Source organism: Lissotriton helveticus, chromosome 3_1 (genome assembly GCF_964261635.1).
Source record: "Lissotriton helveticus chromosome 3_1, aLisHel1.1, whole genome shotgun sequence".
Lineage (NCBI taxonomy): Eukaryota > Metazoa > Chordata > Amphibia > Caudata > Salamandridae > Lissotriton > Lissotriton helveticus.
Window position 1 is genome coordinate 1,600,086,702 of NC_136061.1, and position 19,830 is coordinate 1,600,106,531.

General features: G+C 42.1%; 1 protein-coding gene across 6 annotated transcripts in view; it reads right to left on the reverse strand.

Moving 5' to 3' along the window:
- Positions 1–19,830, reverse strand: part of NCAM1 (neural cell adhesion molecule 1) — a 792,292-nt gene that overhangs the window by 265,830 nt on the left and 506,632 nt on the right. For all 6 annotated transcript variants that reach the window (XM_078682361.1, XM_078682362.1, XM_078682363.1 and 3 more), the window contains exons 4-8: positions 15,841–15,984; positions 11,915–12,052; positions 10,600–10,717; positions 9,624–9,787; positions 2,445–2,587 (exon numbers count right to left, since the gene is read on the reverse strand). In XM_078682361.1, coding sequence (XP_078538487.1) covers positions 2,445–2,587; positions 9,624–9,787; positions 10,600–10,717; positions 11,915–12,052; positions 15,841–15,984 — 707 coding nt within the window. The remainder of the gene's footprint in view (positions 1–2,444; positions 2,588–9,623; positions 9,788–10,599; positions 10,718–11,914; positions 12,053–15,840; positions 15,985–19,830) is intronic.

Genomic DNA, 19,830 nt, shown 5'->3' on the forward strand with positions numbered 1-19,830 from the left:
GTTGAATGTTTCCTGGTGGAATCCAGGTTTGTTATTAAAAGCATTTTTGGAGACTTTATAGAGTGATCTGTTTCACTTTGCTAACTAGTCTTTCGGAATCCTGCCCATTTATTTTAAGAGGCTCGAGTATGTTTTAAAGTGTTACATTTTAAAAGTGCTGTACAACGGTGGCCGCACTTCCACTGAGTTTGGATGGATTTTATGAGACCTAAATAAGTTTTGTAAAGTTCAATTTTAACATGAAATTTGCAAACCTGGAAATGGGATGATGCGCATTAAGGGCCTTATTTATGAAAAGTGATGCATTGCTGGTTGAAAACAGCGATGCAACACTTTTCAGTGCGTCCTCCTTGTAACACCATGGATGCATCGCATTTACAGAACAGTGCTCCACGTCGCAAGAATTGACTAGATACACCAGGAATCCTGACGTATTTGGTGGCGTAGTAATGACACATTGCAAGAGTGTGTCGCAAAACAGACGCAACTCCAGCAATGTGTCATTACACATGGGCGAGTCCCATGTAAAAGTGCCTGCGTCCGTCCTTACGCCCGCTGTGAACAGATGTCACTGTGCCCCTTCTGCACACCTTTTTTACGGGGGAAACCCAACCTGCATACATTATACATTATATCTGACACAGGTATAATGTAGTGCAGGGCTTTACTATGACACATCTGCTAAGATGCGTCACTTTGTGAATATGGTGCAGTGTGTAGCATTGTTTACGCCGCTGCAGCATCACAAAAATGTGACACTAAAGCGGCGTAAGCCCTCATAAATAAGGCCCAAAGTGTGGTACATGTGTTTTTCTCCCAGCCTATCAAATTTATGCTTAAAACTGCAGCCCGCACCCTTTTTAGATCAGTGGTAATGAGTACAAGGCCCAAAGTGTGGTACATGTGTTTTTCTCCCAGCCTATCAAATTTATGCTTAAAACTGCAGCTCGCACCCTTTTTAGATCAGGTGGTAATGAGCACCATTAAAAAAAAATCTACATGTTATTTTCATGTCAGAAACAACATGGCTTATTTTAAATTTAAGCTATTCTTTGGCTGTCAAACAGCTCCCAGGCCAACAAGATAACACAAATAGCCACGTGATGAGGCAGAATTTTCTATCTTCGTGGTTCTTGACCACCATTTTTGTTCACGGATTGGTAATCTACTTGAAGCCACACACCATATTTTAGGCAGAACATTTCAAATCTTGGCCAACTACTGTGCAAAGAGTTGACCTGTTGTAAAGTAATTTATTGGAAACAAGCCAATGTAATGGGAAAATGATGTTTATGAAACATTAACAGTCCTAATAAGTATTTTCATTATAATAAAACTTTGAGTTTGTGCGGTTTAGCAATACGTCGCCAAGTTCTAAAAAAACTTGCAACAAAACTACAAGTTCACTGCAGCAAGCTACTATACTTTTCTACTCGGTCTCAGAAAATTATTCTTAATAGCAATTTGTCCAGTAACATTAAAATCATGACATTTTGCTTTTTCTAGTGCAATTGATCCCAAATCCATTCATCGATCACTCTTTCAATAGTTTTGAATGTGTATATATGTCTGTACACCTCTGAAAAGTTCTGGAGTAGTGATTGGACTTTTTTCAGATCAGCACTTACTGCATGTAGTCCGCACATTGACAGTATGAGTTAAGATGCGTTCGGCATTTTTGGCACAGTTTTCAATCAAATCATCCTTTACCACAGACATTAGGACCAAAAGCACTAGTTAGACTTGAGAATTGCATTAGCGGGTGATGCCAGAAATAAGGAACTTCTAACATGAAAAAATCTCTGAAATGAGACTAAAATACCTAAACATTCTACCAAAATGCTGATCAAATTATGTGAGAAAGGGCTTGGGTAGGACTACTACACTTTCCTGTACAAGAAACATGCTGTCAATTCCTAAAATGTTGTGCCATGATGGGCCAGTATAAATTTGAGTCTTGCAGTGCCTAAAATAGCCACAACTCTGAAATGAGGAATACTGCTAGCTCTGCTACATGCCCAGCAGTGACATCATCACGCCCACCTACAGTTCTTAAAGGCAGACATCCTCACCTTTCCCTTGAAATACATGTTTCTGCTTACTTCCCACCCGGTCCATTGAAGACCTACATCCTCTGATAGAAAACCAAAACAGAATTACACCTGCAAAACCCAAGAAGTGAAAACACTACGACAACATTAAAAAATACTATGAATGATGTCACCTGTATGGTTGAGCACAGCCATGACACCAGAATGTGTTGTCTCTCATTGGGCTTAATGCAGCTGAAACGATCGATGACGTTGTCAGCGGTGTAACACTGTGTTCGGTTTCCTAATACGGGGGCTGTTAAGTCCACCCCATGACTCAATAAACTCAAGTCTCTCTCTCCAGTTACACATGAGTGAATCTGCTCCCACGTCCAGGATCCCCTGGAGTTATACCTTTTCGTCGCTACTGATGTTGCGTGTCGCCATTCTCCACGTAATGCTGGGGGTGGGGTCACCAGAGGCCTCGCACGTCAGCGTGATCTGCTCCTCGAGCTCCATGGCGGTTTTATTCTCGACGTAGTTGATCTTAGGCTTTGCTAAGAAGAAGAACGACAACAACAAAGACCTGTTCAATACACTGCGCATGCTCCAGAGAACACAATAATTCACACATAGACGAAAGAGAAGGCTGCACAGGTAAGAAGTATTTTTCAATCAGATTCCTTTTTAGCATGATGAATGAATGGCACGTGTTTTTAAACTGCTCGCCTCCATTTCTTTATTTATTTGCTGCGGTGCAAACTCTCAGGGCAACATGGAAAACGAGAATAGTAAAGTATGTGCATTTACTTGTCCCAAATATAAGGCAATGTACAAATTCATAAAATACACTGATGCAGAAGTAAAGTTACAAAGATATGGTCTGTGTGTTTTGTGAAGACTATTTTGATCCATTTGAGCTAGAAACATTTTTTTTCTTGAAATTTGCAAATTATGCAGAAAGTTGTCTGCCAAGAACTGTACATCTACAAATATGTCATTAATGGAGCGGCTCTAGAATCGTATAATTCTGCATTCTACACTACACTGTAAAGCACTGTTAACTTCTTTTTACTGCAGGAAACCCAAAAGTATAGTCCAGTAGTTCACGTACTGCTTTAAGTAGGTAGGTAGAGCTATTCATTTCACAATTAAGATGTGTTTTTAACCAGGAAGATCTCTGTGCAACGAACACATAAACATGTGCTTACTGAAGAGGACTGCTGGCGACTTGAACAGCCTACATGGTTTTCCACCAATGGAAGAAGTAGCCAAAGCTTGTGTCCTAACAAATAACCACTAGCAAATTAACGTCCCTCTGATACATTCATAGAAAAACTCACCTTAGTTGTACAAATTCTTTCATTGACTTGTTTTTTGGCATGACCAGGCGATGGGAGGAATCGAATTTTAAATACTGTGGTTGAGTCCCAGATCAGAAGGCACTGCTACCCTCTCCCTATGATGATATAACTTGAGACTGCAGACTTCCAATCAATGCAGTTTTCAACTCAAGCTTTCGATCAATTTTGCTGAATACAGTTTTAGGCAAAAGCACATCCATTTTGCACCAAAAATATAAGCGCTTCATAGCTGGAGACTTTCAGAAATTACCAGACGTGTTGAATAAAATTAATTTTACATATGGTGGCCCTGATTCTGCTTGCTGGATACTAAATAGGCTTTCATATATCACGTAAACAGGTGTCCATTTTGCAAAAAGTACTACAACTCAGAGTGTGATTTGGAAAGTGACAGTGAAGAAAATAAGTTACTTACCTGTAGCTGCAGCTCTCCAGTATTGGAATCTTCTATAGATTCACATACTTGAATCATTCCCCATCGTCGAGATGAGAATCCCCAATACCTCCGAAAAGTAAAGTCACAATAGCGATAGAAGTCCTTGGGACTTTTGATTTAGTAACATATCCTAGTCATTATTTAAAATGGACTAAACTAATCAGGTCAGACCACCCTGTAGAACCTACCTGAGAGAAGCTCCAGCCCTTTAGATTTTCCAAGCACTAGTGCGTATACTTAGTACTGTACTGAGAGGAATAAAGTTGAGCTTCTCAGGGGAAGTGGGTGGGTCGCATGTGAATCTATGAAAGATTCCACCACCGTAGAACCACAGTTACAGGTAAGTAACTTATTAGTCCAGAATTGGAAATTCCATAGATACACATGCTTGAATCAGAGTACAGAGCAGTAATAAGCAATTTTTCTATATTTGGCTAGTATGTCCCTGCAACTTGAAGGAATGTTCAGATGTCAAATTCGTGAAACTGAGGAGCCAGGCTGATAATCGAAGAGACTTGGGGTCTGGATGGAGAACTTGTATCTGGCTCATCGTCCGCTGCAATGGGATTAGTTTCAGCTGAATATTGTGCAGCACTGAAAGGATGAGAAGCTCCGTGAACCAGTGATGCCGTGGCCATGCTGGGACTATGAGTATCATCTTGCAGGGCTCTGCCTTCTTCTTCCTGAGGACAAATGTAAAGAGGAATTGGAGGAACGGCGTAGGCAAATATGTCAGACTATGCAATCAAAAATGCATTCCTCCATGATCCTGGATGAGAATATCAGATTGCGAAGAACTGGCATTTTGCATTGTTGGGGTCACAAAGAGGTCAGGATTTGGTTTGCCCTACTGTAGGAAGGTTTGATCCAGCATGTGTTGGTCCAGTTCCCACTCATGGCAAGATGGTTTCGGTCTGCTCAAGGTGTCTGCTATGGCTTTCTGGTTCCTGGGTAAACGCTCTGCAGTCAGGAACATTTCCAAATTAGTTTAGCTTCCTGGGACAGCAGGTGAGATCTGCTGCTACCTTGCTTGTTTGTGTACTGCACTGTTGTTCTATTGTCTGTCTGCAGGAGCACTGAGGACTTCTGAATCCTGGGACGGAAGGCTTTTAGAGCAAGATGTACTGTCCTTAACTCGAGTAGACTGATGTGAAGGCCCCGATGGGAAGGTGGCCATTTGCCGCTGACCTGGAGATCCTGGATGTTAGCTCCCCACCCGTCCGGGGAAGCGTTTGTTGTATTCACTAAAGGTGAGGCTTCAGTTAAGAACGTTAGACAACTCTTAGATCTACCAGTTTTGTCCACCAGGTGAGTGATTTGACCATACGTGGAGCAAACTGTATGATTTCATTGAAGGTTCCTGTAGTCTGTGCCCATTGGATGTTCAGTGGTTCCTGAAGAGGACGCATGTGCAGACAACATTATGGGATTAGATGAATGCAGGAAGACATCAAACAGAGGAGAGATTTGTAAAGGTGATCAGAAAGTGACTTTCTTTTGTGTACTAGTTTTGCCAAAGTCATCAGCTTCTGCTTCCTCTCCATTGTGGGGTATGCTCTGTTTAGTGTTGGGTCCAGCATGGCACCTAGGAACGTTATCCATTGCGACAGTTGAAGGACTGGGTTGTCAGGATTTTGAGTGAGGTCTAGCTCGTTGAATAGGTGCATGCTGGCCATGGTGGATGCCATTGATGACTGGTTTAAAGGAGCCTTGACCAACCAGTCACCAAGATAGAGGAAGACTTAATGTCTTTGTTGCCTGAGGAAGGCAGTTACAGGTGCTAGGCATTTTGTAAAAATGCGAGGGGCGGACTTGGGACCGAAGGTTAACACCCGGAACTGATAGTGACTATCGTCTACTGTGAACCTGGGAAAGTTCCTGCCTTTTAGATAAATGGAAACATGGAAATATGTGTCTTGAAGGTCTAGGGACGACATGTAGTCTCCTCTGTTGAGGAGTTGCAATATATCTTGCAATGTAACCATGAAGAATAACAGATTTTTTAGGCATTTGTTGAGGTTTCTTAAGTCCAGAATTGGTCTCCACTGCTTTTGACTTCGTGCGGATTAAGTAGAAAAGGGAGTAGAAACCTTTTCCTCTCTGAGATGAGGGAACTCTCTCTATAGCACCCTTCTTGAGCATGGTTTTGATTTCCCACTTGAGAAGGCGTAGATGTATTTGGAAGGAAGGCTGAGGTTGGGGGGAGGTGTTTTGATGAATTCCAAAGTTTGTCAGAATCAAACCATATCTAGAACCCATTGATCGGTTGTTATCTGTTTCCAGCGGTGTAGATGGTTGGTTATTCTCTCTAGTACCCTGGTTGGAAAAGAGAGGGAAGTAAGGGACACCTGGACAAAGTCATTGTCAGCAACTGGTGTTCTGGCCTTGTCATCTAGATTTTCCTCTAGGAGGAGGTCTGTTATCAGAAGCAGACTGTGGTTGTCGTTGGTGGTATTGGTATTGAAATTGTTGGTTAGTGGAGGAATATGTGGGCTAGCGGTATTGTTGTTATCCCGCTCAATAAGAGTGTTGTCCTCTTCCTTGAGCAACACGAAAGGGCAGCTTTTTGTATTGTAACGTACCCAACGACTTGCCCGTGTCTGTGTCAGGTTTTATTGCTTGGAGAGCATTGTCAATGTGTTTTTCAAACAAAGCTTCTCCCTCATAAGGCAAATCTAATAGTTTGGTATGGATCTCGAGCCTGAAAGAAGTAGCTTTAACCTGGCCTTGACGGCGTCATACCGCTGCCCCAGCCAGCTGCCTGAATCCAGTGGTGGCAATGTCCCCTGCACAATCAATTATCTCTGACAATTTGCGCTCACGTTCTACCAATGCTGTTTTTTGCTTCCCCTTGATGTTGCCAGGAGCTTGTCCAGATATGGGGCAATATCGGACCATATTTGCTGAACGTATAATCCAAGCAGAGCCATGGAATTTGCTGCCCTCACTGTGAGCGCTGACATGGCTAAAAAACGCATACGGATGTTATCGAGGCCTTTACCCTGCCTGGGAAATCATGAAGTCTGGTTTGGGGTAATCCATTACGCAGACTGGTGCGTCCTCCAGGGCCTTATATTTTTTATCGAGTCGTGGCAACACTGCTGAGGCTGGACTGCGCATATCCTTTAAGCCCTCATCTCAAATGTAATCAATGATGGACATGGCACTGACCATTTTCTGAAAAGGTTTCTTGAAATCATAAAGGAAACAGTAGTTTTGTTTTCCGGGCATAGGCAACTGGAAACATGTTGCTGCTCTTCCTAAGAGGTTGTGGAAACCTCCTATGTCGTCCAGAGGAGAATACACTGGGGGCAGTGATGGAGATGACCGTGTTGGCAACGCATAGTCATCCCACTAATTATGGTTGTCATCGAGCTGACCTTCTTTTCTTTGCTCCTCAGACGAGGTGGGCTCATGTAGTTGTGCTACTTGTGGAGAACGGACTACTGGTGGAGGGAGAGGCAACTGTTGCATAGGTGGAGGAGTTGGTAGCTGGAGAGGCACTGAAACTATTGTAGCCAGACTGTGTTGAACAGAAGCAGACGCTGGAGGAAACCTTTTCCTGTAATCTGGCAGCATGTATTGTAAGTCAGATACAAGTGCTGACGGAAGACATACTATGTCTTCTTGGTATTGTTGAGGGTGTTGGTAGAGCTCCTAAGGGGCATAATACTCTTGTTCATAGTAGTCACTCTCATCAGAATCATCCTGGCATTTGACATGAAGCTCTGAAGGGCCACATGCTGCACCAAAGAGGCTATCTTCATCAGAGTCTTCATAGTCCAGGAAATGGAAAGGCACTAGTGAAGGTACCTTACTTGGAGATGTATGAGTCGGTGTGAGTATTTTTTGGCTTAGTCTCTGCTTAACTACAATTTTTTCTGCGGTTATCGTTGAGGTTATCGACGATGGTAGCATCAATGGGATTGATGGCTTTGTTCTCATCGTTGATGAGGGAATCGCCATTGATGGGGGTAGGCACAGAAAACGATAAACCCTCTGTCGACGGGGGTGATGTCGTTGACAGGAGCGTCGTCGTCAATGGGAGCTTCGTCATTGACGGTAGCGTTAATGATGAGGAGGAAATCGTTATCGTAGACAATATAGGGGTACGGCTGGTCGACTATGAGGTCGTCGATGATGCAGATGCCACCGTCGACACTGTGATAGTGTTGGTGGTAGATGTCATTGTTGCTGCTGTGCAAGTCATCCTCGTCGACGAGATGCTGTCCCGTCAGAGGAGCAGAACAAGGCTCCTTGAATGTGTGCTTCATCTGAGGTGCGGTGTTGGGGGCTCATAAGTCGATTTTTGAACTCCCTTGGAAGAGGAACCTGACTCCTTATTCCTCTTCCATCCAGAAGGAAGATCACTTGTATGAGGTGACTTCGTCCGTGGTGTTTATGAGAGACCTGAGAGGTCTTTTTAGATGCTTCATTTTGGTGGTTCATAGGAGGAATGAGCTGCAGGATCATCCCTAATGTGCTTTGGTTGAAGACATGGATGAAGTGTCACTCTCCTCATCACCAGAGACAGGATTTTCTCTGGTCTTGAACTTTTGCAGCCATAGAAAGTCACCCCCAACTGTCTAACAAGGTTTTAGAGGAAAACGTGCGACATACCCTGCAATCTTTTTTTCTAAAGCGCATGATAAAGACAGAATATGCAGTCTTGATGAGGGCCATCAATGTGCAGCTTCTTCTTTCTGCAAGTGCCTCAGGGTCTGAAGAGCCCCTTTATAGGTGTCTGACAAATTAAAAGTAAGTTTGCGACACCAAAACATCAGATACACAGTCTTAGAGTATAACTGTACATTTTGAACAGAAAAAGTCTGTATAAAAATCTTCAGACGAGTTCTGACAACAAAATTGAGCAGAGCTCAGTGGAGACTCCCTAGCACTACAGGCAGTAGAAAATCTGAGGGACTGGAGCTTCTCTCAGGAAAGTTCTACAGGGCAGTGTGACCTGAATGGTTGACTCTTAAGTTTAATCCTTTTTTAAATGATGACTAGGATATGTTACTAAACTGAAAGGCATAAGGCCTCCATGTTCTATGTCTACTGTGAAATTACTTTTCTAAGGTACCGGGAACTCCCATCTCAAAGACAGGGAATGATTTAAGCATACGAATCTATGAAAGTTCCAATACTGGAGTAAAACTGCATTTAAGTGCTGAACAACGGAGTGAGTCTATTAAACAAAAAACATTGAAATTGGGCTTAAAACGTTGCAGCCCAAACTTTATCAGAATGGTGATTTTTTCTTTAAAGATTGAAGCATAAGTTGCCTCACTTATTGTTTAATAAGTAATATTATCACAGAGAATCACCCCATACCATTGTCTACAAATGTGGTAAGTTCATTATTTTGCCAAAATATGACTTTTAGGAAATACAGGATACTTATTGCTGGATGTGAAAAATTGTAAACTTCCTTTTGCAAGATAATATAGATCGTACTAAAGTATCGTATTTTGATTTTAACTAATGGGAAATGAAAGGGGTGCTAAAGAAGATAGTCCAGTGACTCAATGCTGGCAGCTCTCGTCATCTGCAAGGAAAAATCAGCCTTCCATCTTATCGATGTCAGCAAACTGAGAACCATGAAATTAATTAACCACACGCAACACCTCTTACTTACAATATTTAGAAACAGCATTAGTGCAAAATTAAGGGCTGTATAAAAAAGTTATCATTATTAGTTGAGTTTGCCTCACGTGGGCACATACAACGACAAGCTAGCCAATGTGACATAATGACGATCAATACAGAAGTAGGATAGGTTGGCACAATTACCATAGACTTTGAGAAGGATGGATGCTTCCTGCTCGCCGGCCTTGTTCTCCGCTATGCAAGTATAATCCCCCTCATCATTCTTGTCAATGTTGAAAATCGTCATTTCAGAACCATCTTCTGTGAATTTGTACTTTTCGCTGTCATCTTCAATCATTTCGCCGTCCCTGAACACAGAATTGAAAAAGCATTAGAAAGCTAAAAATAAAACAAAATCATGTATGTTCGGAAAGAGAAGCTTGAATACACAGATGAACATCCCAACAATGCAGAGCCAAGAACAACCACACGAATACCACTCTCCAATGACCAACTCCTAAACACCAAGCCAATGCCACTATCTGGATCAATGTCAGGAAACATATTCTAGACAGAACCAATAACCGAAATTTCCTTTGTACGTCACTTGCCTTGGGGCTTGGCCACCTTCACTTTTGTCCGCTAATCGCTAGCTCTCCAGTGGGAAATAATTGTAATGATGAGTGTGTCCTGCATATGCTCATCTAACTAGTATAGTTATTAATGCAATTTGTATATCAACTAAACACCAATACAAACATCATCCAACACAAAACACCTCATATACCTCGTATATCACCTATCAACAGAAATAATTTAACACCAGCCCCATGAAAATAATCCATAAACATGACTCATACACCCCTCATGGTTACCTTTCTCAAATCCAATAGTTTGTTTTCCTGAAATTTCAGAAGTCTACTGTGATTCTGAGCCACTCATCCTGATAGAAGAGCGGCCATGGAACCATGGTCATACACCTATTACTCATCACTGTTCCCGGGGTGCTCTACTTTGAAGCTCTGTCTATCATACGGGCGAGCTACACTGACCAGCTGAAGCTGTGGCCCCTCAAACCAACGTTTTTACCATTTAATTAGTGGTCATCGGAATTATAGAATATTACACATATTTTGAATTAGCCGGGCATCATTCGTGAACAAAATACAGGAAATCTTACTTTGTCCAACTTATCTCTGGGTCGGGAAACCCATCAGCATCACAGGCCAGGAGAGCGGCTTCTCCAAGGTTTGCTGTGGCATTGACAGTGGTCTGTCGAGCCCGGACAGAAGGCGCCACTAAAGAAGAAAAGAATTGGAAACTGAAAAGACTTTCTGGAAAATAAAGGCTGAGGGTAAGATGTGTGTAATACAAAGAAACAGCGTAAAAGGTCATCCAGAGAAAATAAGAAACAGCCTAGAAAAACGTTTTTTGAAGTAGGATGGAGCTGAGGTAGCTGTAGCATGGGTTGAAAACGGTTCAGTGAAAATCTGCAGGGGAGAGGATGACATGTATTGATGAGAAGGATGAAGCGAAAGATAGAGACAGAAATGGGCAGCAACGTACAGTCAACGGTTGCAAGGAAGGAAGGGAATGGGCGATGCAGGACCCTTATGACGAAAGGTAAGTAGTATTACAGACGAAAAGGAAAAATAAACAAAAAATGAAAAAGAGCAAAAACAAGATCACAATATCAACAAACAATAAAATAAAATAAATAGGGAACAAGAACAGCAAAAGGAAGTAAAGTCGAAAATACAAGTTCAAGAGTCAAGGAAAAAAGAGAGGAGAGGAAATGGCAAAGGAGAACAATTACATTAAGTGGAGGACGTAAGTGAAAATGTCAGCATATGGGACTGAGGTTAAAGATAAACGGAAGAACAGGGGTTGACAATTAACATGAAGGTATTAAAGCATGAGCATCCCTACAGAAAACAGGAAAGCAGAAAGTTTGGATATTACAGGCCTGGAAATGTTTCTGAAGAGAACACGTGTAGCAAAAGGAAAATATAAAAGAAAATGCGTAATGGCGACAACGTTTTGAAATTTCATCGTGAAGAAACTAACGTGTTCAAAAAGTAAAAGTAAATCAAAATAAAGTAGCAGACAAGTTTATGTCAGCACATGCTACCCAAGTTTGTCACAGGCACAGAGAGCCAGCACAGCATCTTATCATGAGAAACCCCACAGTCATGATGGTGCATGCTGCGTTCTCCTCCACCATCTTAAGGACTGAAACAGCAATCACATTATGCAATTTGCTCAAAGTTGAATCACCAGATGCTGAAATTTAGGTCTGACGTTTTATTTTCCCATCTACTTCACACATGCATATCTATTGAACGAATCAACAAGGGTTGCATGCTGCTTTAACAATGCATTACAACTCCAGACTATTAGGTTGAGGGCTGATGTTCTATCTAATTCATGAGTGTTACTGGTGCTTTGTCTTCCTGGCACAGTGTGCTCCACTCCCTTGGCTCCACAATACTTACCATTCACAACCACCTGGATATCTTTGAAGGCAATCTCCCCACGAGCCTGGATCCTGCCCTCGCAACGATACATCCCCTCGTCCGTTTTCTTTATTCCACGGATCTGCAAGTAGTTGTTGGCCAGTACAACAAATCGGACTGCAAACACAAAAAAAAGAAAAGGAAATCAAGCAAACAAAAAAAGTGCATCACAAATCATGGGCATAGTCTTGAGGCGGCAGATAAATTATGACTTGTGGCGGCTTCAGCATGAGTGCCGTTGCAACCATATACTAACTTTAGAGTGCCATGTTGGATGAAGTGTGAGCGGGAGCTCTATGCTCAGCTCTGCCGTTGGCAGATATGCTGACTCAATCACTGCCACGCATCCAATCAAGCATAGGCTTTTAGTAAAGGGGCCTGGAGCTTGCTGGAAGTAGGTGTTATGAATTCTTCACTCAATCCCTCCTTCCATTTGAACGCTATGACATCTTCCTGCTAAAGCACTTTGACTGAACTGACAACACCATGACGGACTGCCGTGTAATTGTGTGCCTCCATGCATGCAAACATTTTGTGGTACACGCAGATACACTTAGTCATGTGCTTTACAGTCCAACAATCATCTTAGCTGGTGTCTGCACATCTTTGGAAAAGCAGCAGACATTTACACTCAGGCTTAATTGAGGATTATTTCATCTGGAACGTGCTTAATGTAACAGATGAAAACGTATCTACAACTATGGAAGTCCATAAAATCTTCTTGCATCCTCAATATATTATATAGGACTATTAGAATTAAAAAACGTTCGGAAGCTGTGGTATAGTCTAAAACACCATTAAGAGGATTGACAGAAAAAAAACATTGTGCATTCTTCCTGCAATAACATAAGCATTCTTGATCTGTCGTATTACTCCAATGACATGGTACAAGAGAGCTCACTTGAGAAGTCTTCAATGATGTCGTTAAGCATGTCTCGAGTGATGCAATGTGTGAGGTCATAAGCAGTGAATGGCGGGGCAAAAGGATTTTAGTGTTTTTCTGATTTTTAAACATTAGAGCTTATATTATTACAAGACCTAACTATAACATCACTTTAGCCTTTGTTTTTTTCAGTGGAACGCCTGGTTTAAAAAAATGTAAAATAAGATACTATTACCACACCTAACTATAACACAACTTTAACCTTTGGTTCTTTCAGTGACATTTTAGGGGCTTTTTCTTATGTAATGTAAAATGTAAAAAAAACTCACAAACATACCAAAATAGAACGTCACTTTAACCTTTGTGTTTTTCAGGGAATTTCTGGGGGCTTTGGTCATATTGACCCAACTCCTTCACTAAGCATAACTTTTGACTGTGCTATGGGGTTAGACACAGCATCCAACCCATACTCGCACCAGGCCATACGTCCAACCATGCTGGTATCGAGCCCCCTGGCATGCACAGCCTTTGGCTGTGCACAGTGGGGGTTTGGCTGCAGAGCCTGATCTGTGCCCAACCAACAGCGAGTAATCAACACCAAGCTGTGCACGGTTGTTGGGCCTGGTCTACAGGATGGGCCTGCACCCAAACTCCTGTGGGCAGTCAAGAACTAGGGGATCAGAACACACCTAACCTGCCTCCACCCTCCCTATTATTATTTTTTTTTAAAAAAATTTTTAACTCAGGGCACCAGAACAAGTCCTGAGTCTTCAAATGGCAACAGAAAAATTTCTGTTGATGTTGCAGCCAGTCAATCAGATCACTTGGTCCCGCTGGCCAAGTACGGGACCGGCAGCACCGAATGGGTAAAAAGCCCTCTTGGACAGTCAGAGTGGTTGATTTTTTTAAGTTCTGGATCTGCTGGAGTACTGAGGTACCAATTGCCCACATATTACCATATTTGGACCTTTAATGTCTCAAAGGCAGCTGAATTGATTTACACCATATTAAAAAAAACATGTTTTCTGGGCAAAGATGTAGATTAATGCCAACTTTGTTGAAATTCTGTTCAGCCATTTTCTTCTGCATTGCTTCCCAAAATTCCTATGGGAAACCACATCGAAAAAAAGGGTTTGAAGTACCCCCTGATTTTTTCGAGGCACCCGTTTTACGGATCATCCCTACATTTTCCAGGAAGGACCTGAGGTGGATGAACTTTCGTTGTTTGGACATTTTTGTAACAATACATCAAACAGTGCAAAAGCCACTATGGTAACAAAACACGCTCTTCATATGAAAACTCTAATCCAACTATACCCACACAGTGATGACCACCACTGTGTAGTATATATATTTATATATATATAACCTAGTGACGGTTGCCACTAGGTACTTATAGCTAGGTTTGCTTTTCCATAGAAAAAGCATTTTCTGGTTTGCTAATACCTTTGGCCCCGTTTTATGAACCTTCACAAAACTTTCCAAAAATAAGTTCATCCACCTCAACTCCTTCCTGGAAAGTTTCAGAGTTAACCGTCAAGCGGGAGCCAAGAAAAAACAAGGGGCCCTAAACTCAAAATCCCCATGTATTTTCCATAGACTTCTTTAAGACAGGCTACAGCAAAAACAGCGGAATGGAATTACACCAAGTTTGGCAGGAAAGCTAGATACTGATCCGCAGATTGTGCTTTTTGTGATTTTGTATATATTTTTCAGTAGTTTGTGAGAAATTAAGGTTAAAAAATAATTATATATTTTGGCAGTTGGGTAACGCAACAGTCTCTGAGACACTCGCAGGAGCGCCAGTTCAAAAACTGAGCAATCGGATTGGGCTAGGGAGCTTTATTTCCCTTAGGCCATCTCGCTCCCGCGGGAGTAAGACTCGTGCGAGAGCGAGCGCTCTGATTGGCTAACAAGCAACATGAGAAAAATGTTGCTGGCAGCCATTACAGGACTTTGGGACTTAGTCCCTGCCCTGGACTTAGAAAAAATATATAGCATAAATGGGCAGGGTTAAGAATACCCTGAAACCTAGTCCCACTGGGGGGGGGACCAGAGGGACCCCCTCCCGCCCGACAAAAAAAACACAGAAAAAGAACCAGCTGAAAATGTTGCGATCTCGCATTACTATCATAGGATAAGATGAAAAATAATTAAAAAAAGGCGGCTGAGTCGTATTCATCACTGTAAGCCCTAGGGAGCCCATCCCTGGGGCTGTATTCATGAAGCCGAGGTGGGCTGCATGGCCCTCCTCCCCTATCCTCCACTAGCCTCGATGAGCCCACCCCTGGAGCCGGAATATGATTATATGGGGAGAGGGGGATGAGCGTCCCCCCTCCCTGCACTGTTAGAGTGCCCAGTTAGCCCACCACCCAGGCCGAACATAGTAAGAATGGGGAGTGGGGAAGTGCGTCCCCCCTCCCTGAGCCATTAGAGGCCCTGGGGAGCCTATCCCTGTGACTTAACATATTATGAATGGGAAGGAGGTGCGCAGCCCCACTCCTTGAGCCATTGAAGGCCCTGGAGAGTGCACCCCCGGGTTCGAAGATACTTTGTAAGGGGAGGGCGGCATGCAAGGAGTTGACCGGGGCCTTGGGGCTCCCCCCCATTGCATCCAACGAATGTATGGTGTGTGGCCTGGGTGGGCAGCAGGGCACTCACCTTTAATATTGCTGACCCCTGGGAGATGGGATCCCTGGGGCTGAAATCAGCCCGGGGAGGGAGGCTGTGTTTCGCCTTCCCCCCCAAACAAGCATGCCAGGCTCGAGGATGGGGTCCCTGGCGACGAAATCCGCCTGGGGAGTGCCGATTTCGGTATATATTGTTTTTTCAGTGAATTCTCCGACACAGGAAAAAAAGGGAAACTCAAAATAGTTTTTAAGGTTATCCTTTAGTTCAGCAGCCATATATTTGCCACATAATTGGTTTGTCCTTGTGTGTGCATGTATCAGGGATACCCTAAAAGTTAATACGGCCTTTTTGAATATTACAAACCAGTGTGATTAGAAATTATTTTCCTTACCATCTTTTTTCAGGACAACGTCTCTGCCTTTGTGCTTCCACATTATGGAGGGGGTTTGCACACTCACAACATCACAAACGACAACAGCATCTTCTGATTCTGTAAACTCCTGGGGAGAAGGTGCGTTCCTGAACACCATTTTCTCTATAAAAAGAAAAGATGACAACAAAAGTTTACATAATGCGTATTACAGAAATGAAGAGCAGGATCATTTTATTTTCTACATGTTACTGTTTTCCAAGGATGGTTCCTGATCTTCATTGTTAATTCACTGTAAAGTACATCGACATCTAGTTGACTAGTCAAGCTACATAAACACGTGAAACAAGTAAATAACTAAAGTAAATAGTATTTTGCCGGTATTGTCTGCTATAAGACCTTTCCTACACTTTGTTAGGTGGGAGAATCTGCACAAAATACATACTAGGTGGAACGTATTTTCTTAGTTCCAACAATATGTCCATGTGGAGATGGAACTACATGATGTAACACAAAAGCCTGGTGGAAGGGATGTACCCTGATGCCTCTCTCCAAAACTGCCTGAGAGCTAGCAGTGTGCTGAAACCTTCTCGGACCACGCCTCCCTCTAACACCACTCACATACAGTCTATTACTAGGCTGATATTATTGTGGGCACTGCCAGTGAGAAGACCTCATTGGCAAGGGGCACCCTCATGGCATGCTTTATCAAGGTGCTAGAGTCTCAAAGGTCAATTCCTTCTCCAATACACAAACGGAAGTTTTGCACTAATGCGGATGATACTGTACTTTATTGACATAATGACAATCTGTCTTGGGTTGCATTTCGTTGAAATTCTTACCATTATATGCAGAAAAAAGTATGGGTTGGAACTGCAGCATCCCCTGCTCGCAAAACTTATATACACTAATATTTCATGGATATTAAGCAATGTAAAGCAGTGGTGCTGGAACATTTTTCGGTGTAGGGTTCCTCTCATCAATATTACATTACTGAAGCCATGTGGACTGTGAAAAGTCCAAGCATCACACAAAGCACAAGTGTAGCTAATGAGCAGCGGCCATTCATCATGAGAGTGATATGGATGTAGTATGTAGCAGGTGTTGCGTTTTGGAGCACACTGTCACAAATATATTACTAAAGTATGGTGTGGATAGTGCACTGTCATGTACAGGCAGCACATTTTCCATTCAATTAACCACTAAATTTGCAAAGACATGCAATGTTAATGATAAAACTATGTAGCGCACAAACCACAACATGTGGAAATCAGGTTTGAGTGAATAATTATCATCTGCACATCACTATGTGAGTACTTGATTTTTTTGATCTACTAAAAAACATTCCCCCACACTTCAGAAGTACAATAAAGTGCTTCAACTTTTTCATCTTAATTGATGATATATTCTGAAATATGTGTACAGTCTATTTAGATGCACTTAAATTGTGTTGTGTTGAAAAATTAACACCCTACACACTTTACTCCTTCAACTCCAGCTAGATTGTCACATACTTCACTTTATGGAATGTACTCCCCCTTCTTCTATTAACCAATAGTCATCATGAGCCAGTGGCCAAGAAACAAGAAAAAGGCAAAGAGACTACCTACCACCAGTGGAATAGGTATTAATACAGAAGGAGGTTAGCTTTGCTGCGGCCCAATGGCGATAGTGCTCATCAAAAGATTTTGTGAGAAATTGGACTCCTTATTTAAAAAACTTGTCAAACCATTAATAGAAAGATTGGCACAAGCTGAGACATCCTTTATCAAGTTGGAGGATTCAAGAGCAACTGTATCAGCCAACACCACCACACTGCCCCCATCAAGTTTAAGGCGACTATGCAGGTTTAGCCAATGACGTTTCATAGATGAGAAACATACCCACTACCATCTTAAATGCTAGTATTGCAGAAAGGAATTCCCAAGCTGGGAACACTGTGATGAGCGAGGGAAGTGGTCAGCTGCATAATGCCTCGCGTAGGAGAGAGTCACAGTCCCAGCGGTTGCTTCCCCAGAGGCCTGTATGTACGTTCAAACTCTGGCTTTCGTTTCTACATTAAACGAGGGGGCGACTGAGAATTCAACCCAATTCAGGAATTAAGTCACACATTTGCTCAAAAACATCTAGACCACAGCCCAGCAAATTTCAACAAATAATTTTTGTGAGGCGGGTGTCATGGAATGGATTTGGCCAAAAACTATTTGGAATGGACATTATTGTAGTTATTTTTAAAATAAAACCTACATGGTCAGCTACTTGCTTTCCTATGTGCTGCAATCTATAAAGTGGAACTAGAGATGTTCTGGTATTTCCTCTTACGGTAGGTATTATTATAAACCTGTTTTGTTCTCAAATACCTTCAAACTTTAAGGGACCAGCAGCTCTCATGACTGAAAGCACTAGCCCACTCTGAAGTCACTTCTTACCTCTGCAAGACGCAATGGACATGGATTGACAATCCCAGCAGTTACACCCCAGCTGCACTATTGCAACAATTGACTCCAATCCTAAAACAGCTCGTGCTATTTCTGGAGGCATGACTTTCCTAAGCCCAGGCATTGAAAAACTAGTGACCTGGAATATTTCTGGAAATGCCACCAGGGCTGAGTGCAGTTCTTTGCTAACCTTCATAGAGACATTCAACATTATTTTATTGCAGGAGACCTGGGAAGATTCAGATACTCAGCATTTGATTATTACTATTACTCGCAGCTCAACCATCAAGTTAGGGGAGAGCCAAAGGGGCTTATCAATGTAGCCGAAGCTATCACAAAAGGTTACGGTTACCCACATAAAGGTAGACAGTAATGTGATTCAGGCACTAGTTGTCAAATTTTGTAACAATTTAAACTTATGTATATTTAATTTTTATAATGATGAATTTTCTTATTCTAATATTGATAAATTAAAAAGATTGTTTGAAGTGATGGATACCATTATGACCTAGAATAGGGGGATGTTGAAATGTACCAATGTAACACTATGCAGGGTTTTAACGCCATTTTAAACTTTGATACTTCAGAGCAAGATTATTTGATGGATATGGCTTTATCTAATAACTTTTCGTGCTCCAACCTCAGAGGTGTAGAGTTAGGAATTTTTGGGGGGGTGAACGATTTGATTATTATTCATGAATCATACCAAATTCAAACTCTTATTGTCCCAACCTTTTTGATAAAGGATATGCCTTTATCATTGATTATATATATTTTTCTAGATCATTTATCAACTTTGTCTTTAATAGCAAAATTGTTAATTTGTGCATTGGAGATCCTCTTACAATGTCTATCAATCTCCCTTTCTCATAGCCTGCCAGCTGGTCAGGCTCAAGAGTTCCTATGTGCACCAAAGACAGCAACTTTCGCTTGGTATGGAAACTAACGATTCTGCCATTTTACAGAAAAACTCATTAATAATAATCTTGTCGCTTTTGAAACCAGTCTCACAGATGAGGGAGAGAGTGGGACCATAATTGAGTCTTTTATAGAGATATGTGAGCAGGTGAAAAAGTTGCTCATGCAGTCTGTCCCTAGCTCCAATACACAATACTAAGTGGTTCTTGTCTTGATTTCTCGGGGATACCATAACACGCACTGAGCATCAGACCCAGGAACAAGGAGTAAGTAAGGAAGAGCACAGCCCAATATAAACATACTGGATTGCCCCTCAAATAAAGCCCCACATCTCGACGGAGTTCAGTTTGACTTATTTATGATAGCCGGGCTCCCCTTCTTACCAATATTTTCAACCAATTCAATGCTTTCTCTTTGCCACTTTCTTGGACCTCCTCTTTGATAGTACCGATTTTTAAGACGGGGGACTCTTCAAGTGCCTGCTGTTATCGGGCGAATCCCCTAACCGACTCGACATACTAAGGAGAAGGATTTATAATTGGATTAGATCTTGGGTTAATGACCATAGCATTCTGAGTTTCTGTCAGTATGTGTTCAGGGAGCGGTTTGGTATAGTGGAGCAGTGTCATATGGAGGTATTAGGCCAAGTTAAGAA